The sequence below is a fragment of the Oncorhynchus nerka genome, linkage group LG12, assembly GCF_034236695.1.
Source record: "Oncorhynchus nerka isolate Pitt River linkage group LG12, Oner_Uvic_2.0, whole genome shotgun sequence".
Lineage (NCBI taxonomy): Eukaryota > Metazoa > Chordata > Actinopteri > Salmoniformes > Salmonidae > Oncorhynchus > Oncorhynchus nerka.
This window is the reverse complement of record NC_088407.1, coordinates 5,255,710-5,271,983: the sequence shown is the minus strand read 5'-3', so window position 1 is coordinate 5,271,983 and position 16,274 is coordinate 5,255,710. Positions and strand designations below refer to the sequence as shown.

General features: G+C 40.6%; 1 protein-coding gene across 2 annotated transcripts in view; it reads right to left on the bottom strand.

Annotated features, from left to right (window-relative positions):
• ttc29 (tetratricopeptide repeat domain 29) overlaps window positions 1–4,636 on the bottom strand; it is an 87,379-nt gene extending 82,743 nt beyond the window's left edge. For both annotated transcript variants that reach the window (XM_065025168.1, XM_065025167.1), the window contains exon 1: window positions 4,345–4,636. In XM_065025168.1, coding sequence (XP_064881240.1) covers window positions 4,345–4,433 — 89 coding nt within the window. In that variant the 5' untranslated portion in view covers window positions 4,434–4,636. The remainder of the gene's footprint in view (window positions 1–4,344) is intronic.
• Between the last annotated feature and the right edge of the window lie 11,638 nt (window positions 4,637–16,274).

The following is a 16,274-nucleotide window of genomic DNA, read 5'->3' as shown; positions in this document are numbered from 1 at the left end:
TAGTTGTTGGCTAGCTAATACATCATTACAGTTGCTTGCTAGCTAATACTTCATTACAGTTGTTGGCTAGCTAATAAATCATTACAGTTGTTGTCTCTCAAATACATCATTACAGTTGTTGGCTAGCTAATACATCATTACAGTTGTTGGCTAGCTAATACATCATTACAGTTGTTGAATAGCTAATACATCATTACAGTTGTTGGCTAGCTAATACATCATTACAGTTGTTGAATAGCTAATACATCATTACAGTTGTTGGCTAGCTAATACATCATTACAGTTGTTGGCTAGCTAATACATCATTACAGTTGTTGGCTAGCTAATACATCATTACAGTTGTTGTCTCCCAAATACATCATTACAGTTGTTTGCTAGCTAATACATCATTACAGTTGTTGGCTAGCTAATAAATCATTACAGTTGTTGTCTCTCAAATACATCATTACAGTTGTTGGCTAGCTAATACATCATTACAGCTGTTGGCTAGCTAATACATCATTACAGTTGTTGAATAGCTAATACATCATTACAGCTGTTGGCTAGCTAATACATCATTACAGTTGTTGAATAGCTAATACATCATTACAGTTGTTGGCTAGCTAATACATCATTACAGTTGTTGAATAGCTAATACATCATTACAGTTGTTGAATAGCTAATACATCATTACAGTTGTTGAATAGCTAATACATCATTACAGTTGTTGGTTAGCTAATACATCATTACAGTTGTTGTCTCCCAAATACATCATTACAGTTGTTTGCTAGCTAATACTTCATTACAGCTGTTGTCTCTCAAATACATCATTACAGTTGTTGTCTCTCAAATACATCATTACAGTTGTTGGCTAGCTAATACATCATTACAGCTGTTGGCTAGCTAATACATCATTACAGTTGTTGAATAGCTAATACATCATTTTTACAGTTGTTGGCTAGCTAATACATCATTACAGTTGTTGAATAGCTAATACATCATTACAGTTGTTGAATAGCTAATACATCATTACAGTTGTTGAATAGCTAATACATCATTACAGTTGTTGGTTAGCTAATACATCATTACAGTTGTTGAATAGCTAATACATCATTACAGTTGTTGGCTAGCTAATACATCATTACAGCTGTTGGCTAGCTAATACATCATTATAGTTGTTGGCTAGCTAATACAACATCATTACAGCTGTTGGCTAGCTAATACATCATTACAGTTGTTGGCTAGCTAATACATCATTACAGTTGTTGAATAGCTAATACATCATTACAGTTGTTGAATAGCTAATACATCATTATAGTTGTTGGCTAGCTAATACAACATCATTACAGCTGTTGGCTAGCTAATACATCATTATAGTTGTTGGCTAGCTAATACAACATCATTACAGCTGTTGGCTAGCTAATACATCATTATAGTTGTTGGCTAGCTAATACATCATTACAGTTGTTGTCTAGCTAATACATCATTACAGTTGTTGGCTAGCTAATACATCATTATAGTTGTTGGCAAGCTAATACATCATTACAGTTGTTGGCTAGCTAATACATCATTACAGTTGTTGGCTAGCTAATACATCATTACAGTTGTTGGCTAGCTAATACAACATCATTACAGTTGTTGGCTAGCTAATACATCATCATTACAGTGGTTGGCTAGCTAATACATCATTACAGTGGTTGGCTAGCTAATACATCATCATTACAGTTGTTGGCTAGCTAATACATCATTACAGTGGTTGGCTAGCTAATACATCATTACAGTTGTTGGCTAGCTAATACATCATTACAGTGGTTGGCTAGCTAATACATCATTACAGTTGTTGGCTAGCTAATACATCATTACAGTTGTTGGCTAGCTAATACATCATTACAGTTGTTGGCTAGCTAATACATCATTACAGTTGTTGGCTAGCTAATACATCATTACAGTTGTTGGCTAGCTAATACATCATTACAGTTGTTGGCTAGCTAATACATCATTACAGTTGTTGGCTAGCTAATACAACATCATTACAGTTGTTGGCTAGCTAATACATCATCATTACAGTGGTTGGCTAGCTAATACATCATTACAGTGGTTGGCTAGCTAATACATCATCATTACAGTTGTTGGCTAGCTAATACATCATTACAGTGGTTGGCTAGCTAATACATCATTACAGTTGTTGGCTAGCTAATACATCATTACAGTTGTTGGCTAGCTAATACATTATTACAGTGGTTGGCTAGCTAATACATCATTACAGTTGTTGGCTAGCTAATACATCATTACAGTGGTTGGCTAGCTAATACATAATTACAGTTGTTGGCTAGCTAATACATCATTACAGTTGTTGGCTAGCTAATACATCATTACAGTGGTTGGCTAGCTAATACATCATTACAGTTGTTGGCTAGCTAATACATCATTACAGTTGTTGGCTAGCTAATACATCATTACAGTTGTTAGCTAGCTAATACATCATTACAGTTGTTGGCTAGCTAATACATCATTACAGTTGTTGACTAGCTAATACATCATTACAGTTGTTGGCTAGCTAATACATCATTACAGTTGTTGGCTAGCTAATACATCATTACAGTTGTTGGCTAGCTAATACATCATTACAGTTGTTGGCTAGCTAATACATCATTACAGTTGTTGGCTAGCTAATACAACATCATTACAGTTGTTGGCTAGCTAATACATCATCATTACAGTGGTTGGCTAGCTAATACATCATTACAGTGGTTGGCTAGCTAATGCATCATAATTACTGTTGTTGGTTAGCTAATACATCATTACAGTGGTTGGCTAGCTAATGCATCATAATTACAGTTGTTGGCTAGCTAATACATCATTACAGTTGTTGACTAGTTGGAGAATTTGAGCCATGTTAGCATAGATGTGACATCAGTTTAAAAAATAATAATTAAAGACAGGATCAAAAAGATAAATTAAGAAGATATTATTTCTATTAATTGAGAAAAAAAATCATAATTTAAGAAGATAAAACAAGGCAACAGTAATGTCGTCCCCCACGAATGAAACAGCCCCCTCTCCCTCTTGGGCCAATTGAGATGTTGCGTGTGACTAACACATTTCAGTTAATGACTATAGCCAATCCCCTTGGGGACAATTAGCCAATCCCCTTGGGGACAATTAGCCAATCCCCTTGGGGACAATTAGCCAATCCCCTTGGGGACAATTAGCCAATCCCCTTAGGGTCATGTTGTAAACACTGGATCTCTATGATAAATTGGATTTCTTTATGGCTATGGGTTGGACCAATGCTGTCTGAGATATCATGTAACAGTATAACTTTAGACCGTCCCTCGCGAACCAGGGACCCTCTGCACACATCAACAACAGTCACCCCTCGAAGCATCGTTACCCATCGCTCCACAAAAGCCACGGTCCTTGCAGAGCAAAGGGGAAACTACTACTTCAAGGGCTCAGAGCGAGTGGCGTCACCGATTGAAACGCTATTTAGCGCGCACCGCTAACTAAGCTAGCCGTTTCACATCCGTTACACTCACATGTGACTGACTAATGTACAAACATACTAAGGGGGGGAGAGAGAGAGAGACAGACAGAGAGAGAGAGAAAAGAGAGAGAGAGAGAGAGAGAGACAGAGAGACAGAGAGAGGGAGAGGGAGAGAGAGCGAGAGAGAGAGAGACACAGAGACAGAGAGAGAGAGACAGAGACAGAGAGAGAGAGATCCACAGTCCCCTCATGTCAGGCGCTAAAGCAGTTAGCATCTATGAATGGAGTAAATGTGGCCAAGTTAGACCCCCCATGTTCCATGTTGCGCCTAAAGGTGTGTGCGTACCTTCTACAATTAAGCAATAACTCCCGAGGAGGTGTGGTATATGGCCAATAGACTATACCAAGGCTAAGGGCTGTTCTTATTTCTGGAAACAGCCCATAGCCGTGGTATATTGGCCAAGAATCATAAACCCGGGAGGTGCTTTATTGCTATTATAAACTGGTTAACAACGTAATTAGACCAGTCAAAATACATGTTTTGTCATACCAGTGGTATATGGTCTGATATTCCATGACAGTCAGCCAATCAGCATTCAGGGGCTCGAACCACCCAGTTTATGATATCGATTATAGTTTAGGCAGCTGGCCGCTAAATCTTCTCTAAATAGGCTTTTATCGATTATAGTTTATGCAGCTGGCCACTAGATCTTCTCTAAATAGGCTTATATCGATTACAGCAAGCATCAAACTTATTATATATATATATATATATATATATATATATATATATATTTTTTTTAATTATAGTTAGGCCTACTTGTGTATTTGAGGATACAAATAAATAAATGAAAGGTTTAATTGTTATATCGACCCACCTGGACCCTGGACTGGTCCGCTCTTGGCCCGGTTTGTTGATGTCTGGTAGGAAGGTCACTTTTTGTCTCGGTGTGAATTCTGCACTCATCCTCTCCAGTTAATTTTGCCCAAAGTATGAAAACGTGGATTTATCCAATCAATGTTGTAATTCTGAAATTAGACCGCTTTTGCATTCTAATTCGGAAATTGAAACCTAAGCTGTTAACGATATTGTAAAAGTAGTTTAGGACACTTTTTTTTTTAAGTTCGAAAACTTTCCTGATCAAATCCGGGTTTTTCTCTGTGCGTTGATCCAGCCGAGGCAGTCGCTATAGCAACACTTCCGGGAACGCAAGGAAAGGTTCTACACTTTTGGCCTTGTTCCAATACTGTTGAACTGCCTCCCTCCCTCTCTTCCTAATTGTTTTCTTTTTTTGTTGTAAAATCACATAGAAAGACGAATCACTTACAAAACGTTGACCCATGGGACATGGGAGGGAGAGTATGTTTATTACAGGCTGCCAAATGTAACAAAAGCCTACTCTATTTGGGGGAACTGTGTGTGTGGCTGTCTCTGTCTGTCTCTCTCTCACACTCTTTCTTTCTCGTTTTCTCTCTCTCACTCATTGTGTGTGTGTGTGTGTTCAAATTAAATTGGCATGCATTAATTTAACTGCACATTCTATAAATATTTGGCAATTTCTTCAAATAGATGTTACAATAGACATAAATGTGCTTTCAAATAAAAAATAACAAGATTTGAATTCGTTAATTTAAACAACAAAAGCAGGATGTAATTAGAAACTAATTTAATCAACTTGTGTTTTTATATATCTTTTCCCCCGTGTTTAGACCAGTAAACTAGACTTCTGTGACTTGTTGTCTGACGGGTGAGCGGCTGTCTGTTCTCCCTATCTAGCTCACTACTTCGGACCAGGGCCCCGTAGGTCCAAACGGAATAGGCTGCCATTTGGCATGCAGTTAGACTCTCAGAACATCACCACCATCACACTAACAGAAAATCACCAGGCGCCAGTCTAGTTTATGATATTAATAACAAACACTAGATGAAGAGAAACATTTTTTTTTTTAATTCACAACTCAATACTATACAGATGAAGTGGTTTGGTTTTTTATAACTGTGTGACTGGGAACTGCTAGTAGGTTCCACTGGTGGTTTAGGTCTGGTCTGCTATGCTATAGGAAACATGCTGCTTATGATTAGTCATACTAAGTCTGGTAAAACTAATAAGGACAACACACACACACACACACACACACACACAGACACACACACACACACACACACACACTGGTGGAACTAAAAGAAACAAACCAACAGATGTGGTTCCTCTTAATGAAACCTATATAGTGGATCAGCTGCCAGCTCAAAGACATGAGATCACCATTGAAGTGGTGTGATATGTTAGCCCGTTAGCTTTTAATTAGCAGTGAAATCAGACTGCTTTGGTTATTTTCCTGAAATAAATCTAATTTGTTGCTGTTCAAGGAAGCCAATAAAGATTTATATCAAAAAGGAAGTTGTCTGGTTGATATAAAATCCTAATTTGATTTTAGACATTTTCCTCATTGGTACCATGTCTTCAGAAGAGTATAGAACAGAACAGAACAGAGCAGAACAGAGCAGAACAGAGCAGAACAGAGTAGAACAGAGCAGAGCAGAACAGAACAGAGTAGAACAGAGCAGAGCAGAACAGAACAGAGCAGAACAGAACAGAACAGAGCAGAACAGAGCAGAGCAGAACAGAGCAGAGCAGAACAGAGCAGAACAGAGCAGAACAGAGCAGAGCAGAACAGAGCAGAGCAGAGCAGAGCAGAACAGAGCAGAACAGAACAGAACAGAACAGAGCAGAACAGAACAGAACAGAGCAGAGCAGAACAGAACAGAGCAGAACAGAACAGAGCAGAACAGAGCAGAAGAGAACAGAACAGAAGAGAACAGAACAGAGCAGAACAGAACAGAACAGAACAGAGCAGAACAGAACAGAGCAGAACAGAACAGAGCAGAACGGAGCAGAACAGAGAAGAACAGAACAGAGCTGAGCAGAACAAAGGAGAACAGAACAGAGCAGAGCAGAACAAAGTAGAACAGAGCTGAGCAGAACAAAGGAGAACAGAGCTGAGCAGAACAAAGGAGAACAGAACAGAACAGAACAGAGCAGAGCAGAACAGAACAGGGGAGGCAGGTAGCCTAGCGATTAATAGCGTTGGGCCAGCAACCAAAATATTTCTGGTTCGAATCTCTGACTTGACTAGGTACAAAATCTGTCGATGTGCCCTTGAGCAAGGCACGTCACCCTAATTGCTCCTGTAAGTTGCTCTGGATAAGAGCGTCTGCTAAATGACTAAAATGGCAGGCGACCCCCAGAGGGTCAACAGCCAATGGTTGATAAGCACTAGAAGCTCAGAGGTTAAAGGTGAAAAGTTGACAATACCGTAAAGATAGGTGCGCAGTGTCGTAATACACTCAGGCATTTGACTACTTTTGTACTTCTTGAAAATTGAGAAGAGCCGTGATAGTCCTTCCGCAGCCGTGGGGGGGGAAGTGATGTCGCTTGGTTCCTTAATCTGATCTGTTACCTTTCACCTTTATTTAACAAGTCAGTTCAGAACAAATTCTCATTTACAATGGCGGCCTACCGGGGAACAGTGGGTTAACTGCCTTGTTCAGGGGGCAGAACGACAGATTTTTACCTTGTCAGCTCGGGGGATTCAATTCATCAAAGTAGCCTATTTTGCATTAAGAACCAACTATAATCACTGTTCAAACACTAAACCAAACAACAAGAACCCACCCCCCCCAAAAAGGTATTTTGTTGATAAGTAACAACTAGTGATTCCAGGCTATTGTGAAATGGTAGAACAGTAGCCAGCCATGTGCTTCCCCCTCCTCCCCCATGACCAATTTCTTTTTTCAGCTGATATGGGAATGAAGACACAATCATCATATTAAAACTGGTATATTGTTTAAGGTTAAACCGGCAGGTAGAAAAATATTTGCCAGGGCATACATATATACAGTGCCTTGCGAAAGTATTCGGCCCCCTTGAACTTTGCGACCTTTTGCCACATTTCAGGCTTCAAACAAAGATATAAAACTGTATTTTTTTGTGAAGAATCAACAACAAGTGGGACACAATCATGAAGTGGAACGACATTTATTGGATATTTCAAACTTTTTTAACAAATCAAAAACTGAAAAATTGGGCGTGCAAAATTATTCAGCCCCCTTAAGTTAATACTTTGTAGCGCCACCTTTTGCTGCGATTACAGCTGTAAGTCGCTTGGGGTATGTCTCTTAGTTTTGCACATCGAGAGACTGAATTTTTTTCCCATTCCTCCTTGCAAAACAGCTCGAGCTCAGTGAGGTTGGATGGAGAGCATTTGTGAACAGCAGTTTTCAGTTCTTTCCACAGATTCTCGATTGGATTCAGGTCTGAACTTTGACTTGGCCATTCTAACACCTGGATATGTTTATTTTTGAACCATTCCATTGTAGATTTTGCTTTATGTTTTGGATCATTGTCTTGTTGGAAGACAAATCTCCGTCCCAGTCTCAGGTCTTTTGCAGACTCCATCAGGTTTTCTTCCAGAATGGTCCTGTATTTGGCTCCATCCATCTTCCCATCAATTTGAACCATCTTCCCTGTCCCTGCTGAAGAAAAGCAGGCCCAAACCATGATGCTGCCACCACCATGTTTGACAGTGGGGATGGTGTGTTCAGGGTGATGCACTGTGTTGCTTTTACGCCAAACATAACGTTTTGCATTGTTGCCAAAAAGTTCAATTTTGGTTTCATCTGACCAGAGCACCTTCTTCCACATGTTTGGTGTGTCTCCCAGGTGGTTTGTGGCAAACTCTAAACTACACTTTTTATGGATATCTTTAAGAAATGGCTTTCTTCTTGCCACTCTTCCATAAAGGACAGATTTTTGCAACATACGACTGATTGTTGTCCTATGGACAGAGTCTCCCACCTCAGCTGTAGATCTCTGCAGTTCATCCAGAGTGATCATGGGCCTCTTGGCTGCATCTCTGATCAGTCTTCTCCTTGTATGAGCTGAAAGTTTAGAGGGACAGCCAGGTCTTGGTAAATTTGCAGTGGTCTGATACTCCTTCCATTTCAATATTATCGCTTGCACAGTGCTCCTTGGGATGTTTAAAGCTTGGGAAATCTTTTTGTATCCAAATCCATCTTTAAACTTCTTCACAACAGTATCTCGGACCTGCCTGGTGTGTTCCTTGTTCTTCATGATGCTCTCTGCGCTTTTAACGGACCTCTGAGACTATCACAGTGCAGGTGCATTTATACGGAGACTTGATTACACACAGGTGGATTGTATTTATCATCATTAGTCATTTAGGTCAACATTGGATCATTCAGAGATCCTCACTGAACTTCTGGAGAGAGTTTGCTGCACTGAAAGTAAAGGGGCTGAATAATTTTGCACGCCCAATTTTTCAGTTTTTGATTTGTTAAAAAAGTTTGAAATATCCAATAAATGTCGTTCCACTTCATGATTGTGTCCCAATTGTTGTTGATTCTTCACAAAAAAAAAGTTTTATATCTTTATGTTTGAAGCCTGAAATGTGGCAAAAGGTCGCAAAGTTCAAGGGGGCATACTTTCGCAAGGCACTGTATATATATTTTTAATCTGATTATTTCACATGGAGATGTGGGAAGGTAAAAAGGCTACCTGCTAGCTGTACCTTGCTAGGTTTTTATTCATGCTAAAGCAAGGCTACCTTGCTAGGTTTTTATTCATGCTAAAGCAAGGCTACCTGCTAGCTATACCTTGCTAGGTTTTTATTCATGCTAAAGCCAGGCTACCAGCTAGCTGTACCTTGCTAGGTTTTTATTCATGCTAAAGCAAGGCTACCAGCTAGCTATACCTTGCTAGGTTTTTATTCATGCTAAAGCCAGGCTACCAGCTAGCTATACCTTGCTAGGTTTTTATTCATGCTAAAGCCAGGCTACCAGCTAGCTATACCTTGCTAGGTTTTTATTCATGCTAAAGCCAGGCTACCAGCTAGCTATACCTTGCTAGGTTTGTATTCATGCTAAAGCCAGGCTACCAGCTAGCTACTACTAGCAAGGAAGACAGGACTTTCTATTCATGATAAAGCCAGGAGCTTGCTATAGCTAGGTTTGTATTCAGCTAAACCTTACCAGCTAGCTACTACTAGCAAGGAAGACGACTCTTCTTTAGATAAACGGATTGAAGCTTGTATAGTAACCTTAAGTGTTGCCTTTTGGCCTCTGGCGTCATGTGACTCTATGGAACACTTGTAAATAAGTAGAAGAAGAAGTTTAAGAGAATCTGTCCTGAGTGACAAGTTCAAACTGGTTCATGTTCCCATCAGTAACTGATCTGAGAGAACAAACTCATTTCAACTCATTTAGTCAGAATTTAAAGAACAGATGCGTTTGTTTAACTCATTATAATAATAACAATTAATAATTATATATAATTACCAGATAACACTGGACCGTGTGTGTGCGTGTGTGTGTGTGTGTGTGCGTGTGTGTGTGTGTAAGTGTGTGTAAGTGTGTGTGTGTGTGTGTGTGTGTGGTCTTCCTCTGAAGTCTACAGTGATATAAACAGATAAGAAACATCCACACAAGTATAGATGTTTGATGGAATGATGTTCTCCACAATTATAGATGTTTGATGGAATGATGTTCTCCACAATTATAGATGTTTTATGGAATGATATTCTCCACAGTTGTAGATGTTTTATGGAATGATGTTCTCCACAGTTGTAGATGTTAGATGGAATGATATTCTCCACAGTTGTAGATGTTTTATGGAATGATGTTCTCCACAGTTGTAGATGTTAGATGGAATGATGTTCTCCACAGTTGTAGATGTTAGATGGAATGATGTTCTCCACAGTTGTAGATGTTTTATGGAATGATGTTCTCCACAGTTGTAGATGTTAGATGGAATGATATTCTCCACAGTTGTAGATGTTTTATGGAATGATATTCTCCACAGTTGTAGATGTTAGATGGAATGATATTCTCCACAGTTGTAGATGTTTTATGGAATGATGTTCTCCACAGTTGTAGATGTTTGATGGAATGATATTCTCCACAGTTGTAGATGTTTGATGGAATGATATTCTCCACAGTTGTAGATGTTTGATGGAATGATGTTCTCCACAGTTGTAGATGTTAGATGGAATGATGTTCTCCACAATTATAGATGTTTTATGGAATGATATTCTCCACAGTTGTAGATGTTTTTTTATTTAATTTTAGAACATTTTATTTCACCTTTATTTAACCAGGTCGGCCAGTTGAGAACAGGTTCTCATTTACAACTGCGACCTGGCCAAGATAAAGCAAAGCAGTTCGACAAAAACAACACAGAGTTACACATGGGATAGACAAACGTACGGTCAATAACACAATATCAAAAAAATTAAGTCTATATACATTGTGTGCAAATGGCGTGAGGAGGTAAGGCAATACATAGGCCATAGTAGTAAAGTAATTACAATTTAGCAGATTAACACTGGAGTGATAGATGAGCAGATGATGATGAGCAGATGATGGTGTGTAAGTCGTGATACTGGTGTGCAAAAGAGCACCAAAGTAAATATAAACAATATGGGGATGAGGTAGATTGGGTGGGCTGTTTACAGATGGACTATGTACAGCTGCAGCGATCAGTTATCTGCTCTGACAGCTGATGTTTAAAGCTAGTGAGGGAAATATAAGTCTCCAGCTTCAGCGATTTTTGCCATTTGTTCCAGTCACTGGCAGCAGAGAACTGGAAGGAAAGGTGGCCAAAAGAGGTGTTGGCTTTGGGGACCAGCGAGATACACCTGCTGGAGCGCGTGATGCTAGTCGGACGGGCGGGTGCGGGCAGCGAACGGTTGAAAAGAGGTGTTGGCTTTGGGGACCAGAGAGATACACCTGCTGGAGCGCGTGATGCTAGTCGGACGGGCGGGTGCGGGCAGCGAACGGTTGAAAAGAGGTGTTGGCTTTGGGGATGACCAGTGAGATATACCTGCTGGAGCGCGTGATGCTAGCAGTGATGGTAGTCGGACAGGCGGGTGCGGGCAGCGAACAGTTGAAAAGAGGTGTTGGCTTTGGGGACCAGCGAGATATACCTGCTGGAGCGCGTGATGCTAGCAGTGATGCTAGTCGGACGGGCGGGTGCGGGCAGCGAACGGTTGAAAAGAGGTGTTGGCTTTGGGGACCAGCGAGATATACCTGCTGGAGCGCGTGATGCTAGCAGTGATGCTAGTCGGACGGGCGGGTGCGGGCAGCGAACGGTTGAAAAGAGGTGTTGGCTTTGGGGCCAGTGAGATATACCTGCTGGAGCGCGTGATGCTAGTCGGACGGGCGGGTGCGGGCAGCGAACGGTTGAAAAGCATGCAGCTTGATGTTCTCCACACAGTTATAGTTGTTTGATGGAATGATATTCTCCACAGTTATAGATTCCCAACATCCTCCTCATCCTCTCCTCCTCCTCTCTGTCGTTCCCACCATCCTCCTCTTCTTCTTCCACCCCCCCCTCAGGGCACAACAGACTAGAATGTTTCTCTCTTTTCCTCAGAATAAACCGGGATTTCCGGGGAAAAGCAGGACTTTTGTGATTTCTTGGGTAAGGAAGGAGAGAAAGAGGGAGGGAGAGTTACAGTTTTCATCCAACTATAAAGATAGCAGTAGAGATGCTCTCTCTCTCTCTCTCTCTCTCTCTCTCTCTCTCTACACACACACACACACACACACACACACACACACACACACACACACACACACACACAGCTCCAGATGTCTTCCCTCTCAGACACACACAGTGATCTTTTCAAACCAGCTAGGCCATATCTGCTGCTGTGGAAAACCTTGCCTTATAAACTCAGAGGAGTGTGTGTGTGTGTGTGTGTGTGTGTGTGTGTGTGTGTGTGTGTGTGTGTGTGTGTGTGTGTGTGTGTGTGTGTGTGTGTGTGTGTGTGTGTGTGTGTGTGGTACAGTACACATGTTGAACTCCTCACTGTACTGTTTTACAGAAAGTCTCATCTCTTGATGCAGTCGAGACATCGGTACAAATTTAAACTAGTTTCCTTTAAAATACTAGGTGCACTTGATTTAGTGTCCCTGATGTACCATACCGTGGAGGTTGGAGCAGTTAGGTCACAATCAGGGTTACCTAGGAGACGGGACAGAAAGACATGACAGAGCAGTTAGGTCACAATCAGGGTTACCTAGGAGACGGGGCAGAAAGACATGACAGAGCAGTTAGGTCACAATCAGGGTTACCTAGGAGACGGGACAGAAAGACATGACAGAGTACACGTTTCCCTCGGTCACTGATTAGGTCACAATCAGGGTTACCTAGGAGACGGGACAGACGTTAGACGTGTTGGCGTGACGACCTGATCTGGACTAACACAAACTAAGAGGTAATGAGGGAGAAAGTGTTGACAGAGAAAGATAATGAGGGCGACTGATGAAAGAGGGAGAGATAAAGAGTGAGGAAAGAATGAGAGAGGAACATGTCGATTAAACCAAAAAACAAATGTAATCTGAGTGGAATGTCACTGAAATGCCAAATGGCATTCTAATCCCTATATAGTGCACTACATCTGACCACTACCATAGGGAATAGGGTACTACGGTAATGTCCATTCTTCTGTCTGCTATATCTACAGTAATGTCCATTCCTCTCCCTGTCTGCTATAACTACAGTAATGTCCATTCCTCTCTCTGTCTGCTATAACTACAGTAATGTCCATTCCTCTGTCTGCTATAACTACAGTAATGTCCATTCTTCTCTCTGCTATAACTACAGTAATGTCCATTCCTCTCTCTGTCTGCTATAACTACAGTAATGTCCATTCCTCTCTCTGCTATAACTACAGTAATGTCCATTCCTCTCTCTGCTATAACTACAGTAATGTCCATTCCTCTCTGCTATAACTACAGTAATGTCCATTCCTCTCTCTGTCTGCTATAACTACAGTAATGTCCATTCCTCTGTCTGTCTGCTATAACTACAGTAATGTCCATTCCTCTCTCTGTCTGCTATAACTACAGTAATGTCCATTCCTCTGTCTGTCTACTATAACTACAGTAATGTCCATTCCTCTCTCTGCTATAACTACAGTAATGTCCATTCCTCTCTGCTATAACTACAGTAATGTATATTCCTCTCTCTCTGCTATAACTACAGTAATGTCCATTCCTCTCTCTGCTATAACTACAGTAATGTCCATTCCTCTCTCTGTCTGCTATAACTACAGTAATGTCCATTCCTCTCTCTCTGCTATAACTACAGTAATGTCCATTCCTCTGTCTGTCTGCTATAACTACAGTAATGTCCATTCCTCTCTCTCTCTGCTATAACTACAGTAATGTATATTCCTCTCTCTCTGCTATAACTACAGTAATGTCCATTCCTCTGTCTGTCTGCTATAACTACAGTAATGTCCATTCCTCTCTCTGTCTGCTATAACTACAGTAATGTCCATTCCTCTGTCTGTCTGCTATAACTACAGTAATGTCCATTCCTCTCTCTGTCTACTATAACTACAGTAATGTCCATTCCTCTCTCTCTCTGCTATAACTACAGTAATGTCCATTCCTCTCTCTGTCTGCTATAACTACAGCAATGTCCATTCCTCCCTCTGTCTACTATAACTACAGTAATGTCCATTCCTCTCTCTGTCTGCTATAACTACAGTAATGTCCATTCCTCTCTCTGCTATAACTACAGTAATGTCCATTCCTCTGTCTGTCTGCTATAACTACAGTAATGTCCATTCCTCTCTCTGCTATAACTACAGTAATGTCCATTCCTCTCTCTGCTATAACTACAGTAATGTCCATTCCTCTCTCTGCTATAACTACAGTAATGTCCATTCCTCTCTCTGCTATAACTACAGTAATGTCCATTCCTCTCTCTGCTATAACTACAGTAATGTCCATTCCTCTCCCTGTCTGCTATAACTACAGTAATGTCCATTCCTCTCTCTGTCTGCTATAACTACAGTAATGTCCATTCCTCTGTCTGCTATAACTACAGTAATGTCCATTCTTCTCTCTGCTATAACTACAGTAATGTCCATTCCTCTCTCTGTCTGCTATAACTACAGTAATGTCCATTCCTCTCTCTGCTATAACTACAGTAATGTCCATTCCTCTCTCTGCTATAACTACAGTAATGTCCATTCCTCTCTGCTATAACTACAGTAATGTCCATTCCTCTCTCTGTCTGCTATAACTACAGTAATGTCCATTCCTCTGTCTGTCTGCTATAACTACAGTAATGTCCATTCCTCTCTCTGTCTGCTATAACTACAGTAATGTCCATTCCTCTGTCTGTCTACTATAACTACAGTAATGTCCATTCCTCTCTCTGCTATAACTACAGTAATGTCCATTCCTCTCTGCTATAACTACAGTAATGTATATTCCTCTCTCTCTGCTATAACTACAGTAATGTCCATTCCTCTCTCTGCTATAACTACAGTAATGTCCATTCCTCTCTCTGTCTGCTATAACTACAGTAATGTCCATTCCTCTCTCTCTGCTATAACTACAGTAATGTCCATTCCTCTGTCTGTCTGCTATAACTACAGTAATGTCCATTCCTCTCTCTCTCTGCTATAACTACAGTAATGTATATTCCTCTCTCTCTGCTATAACTACAGTAATGTCCATTCCTCTGTCTGTCTGCTATAACTACAGTAATGTCCATTCCTCTATCTGTCTGCTATAACTACAGTAATGTCCATTCCTCTGTCTGTCTGCTATAACTACAGTAATGTCCATTCCTCTCTCTGTCTACTATAACTACAGTAATGTCCATTCCTCTCTCTCTCTGCTATAACTACAGTAATGTCCATTCCTCTCTCTGTCTGCTATAACTACAGCAATGTCCATTCCTCCCTCTGTCTACTATAACTACAGTAATGTCCATTCCTCTCTCTGTCTGCTATAACTACAGTAATGTCCATTCCTCTCTCTGCTATAACTACAGTAATGTCCATTCCTCTGTCTGTCTGCTATAACTACAGTAATGTCCATTCCTCTCTCTGCTATAACTACAGTAATGTCCATTCCTCTCTCTGCTATAACTACAGTAATGTCCATTCCTCTCTCTGTCTACTATATCTACAGTAATGTCCATTCCTCTCTCTGCTATAACTACAGTAATGTCCATTCCTCTGTCTGCTATAACTACAGTAATGTCCATTCCTCCCTCTGTCTGCTATAACTACAGTAATGTCCATTTTTCTGTCTGCTATAACTACAGTAATGTCCATTCCTCTGTCTGTCTGCTATAACTACAGTAATGTCCATTCCTCTCTCTGCTATAACTACAGTAATGTCCATTCCTCTCAGTGCTATAACTACAGTAATGTCCATTCCTCTCTCTGCTATAACTACAGTAATGTCCATTCCTCTGTCTGTCTGCTATAACTACAGTAATGTCCATTCCTCTCTCTCTCTGCTATAACTACAGTAATGTCCATTCCTCTGTCTGTCTGCTATAACTACAGTAATGTCCATTCCTCTCTCTCTCTGCTATAACTACAGTAATGTCCATTCCTCTCTCTGTCTACTATAACTACAGTAATGTATATTCCTCTCTCTCTGCTATAACTACAGTAATGTCCATTCCTCTGTCTGTCTGCTATAACTACAGTAATGTCCATTCCTCCCTCTGTCTGCTATATCTACAGTAATGTCCATTCCTCTCTCTGTCTGCTATATCTACAGTAATGTCCATTCCTCCCTCTGTCTGCTATATCTACAGTAATGTCCATTCCTCCCTCTGTCTGCTATATCTACAGTAATGTCCATTCCTCCCTCTGTCTGCTATATCTACAGTAATGTCCATTCCTCTGTCTGTCTGCTATAACTACAGTAATGTCCATTCCTCTCAGTAGCAGCTCTCAGGACCAACCT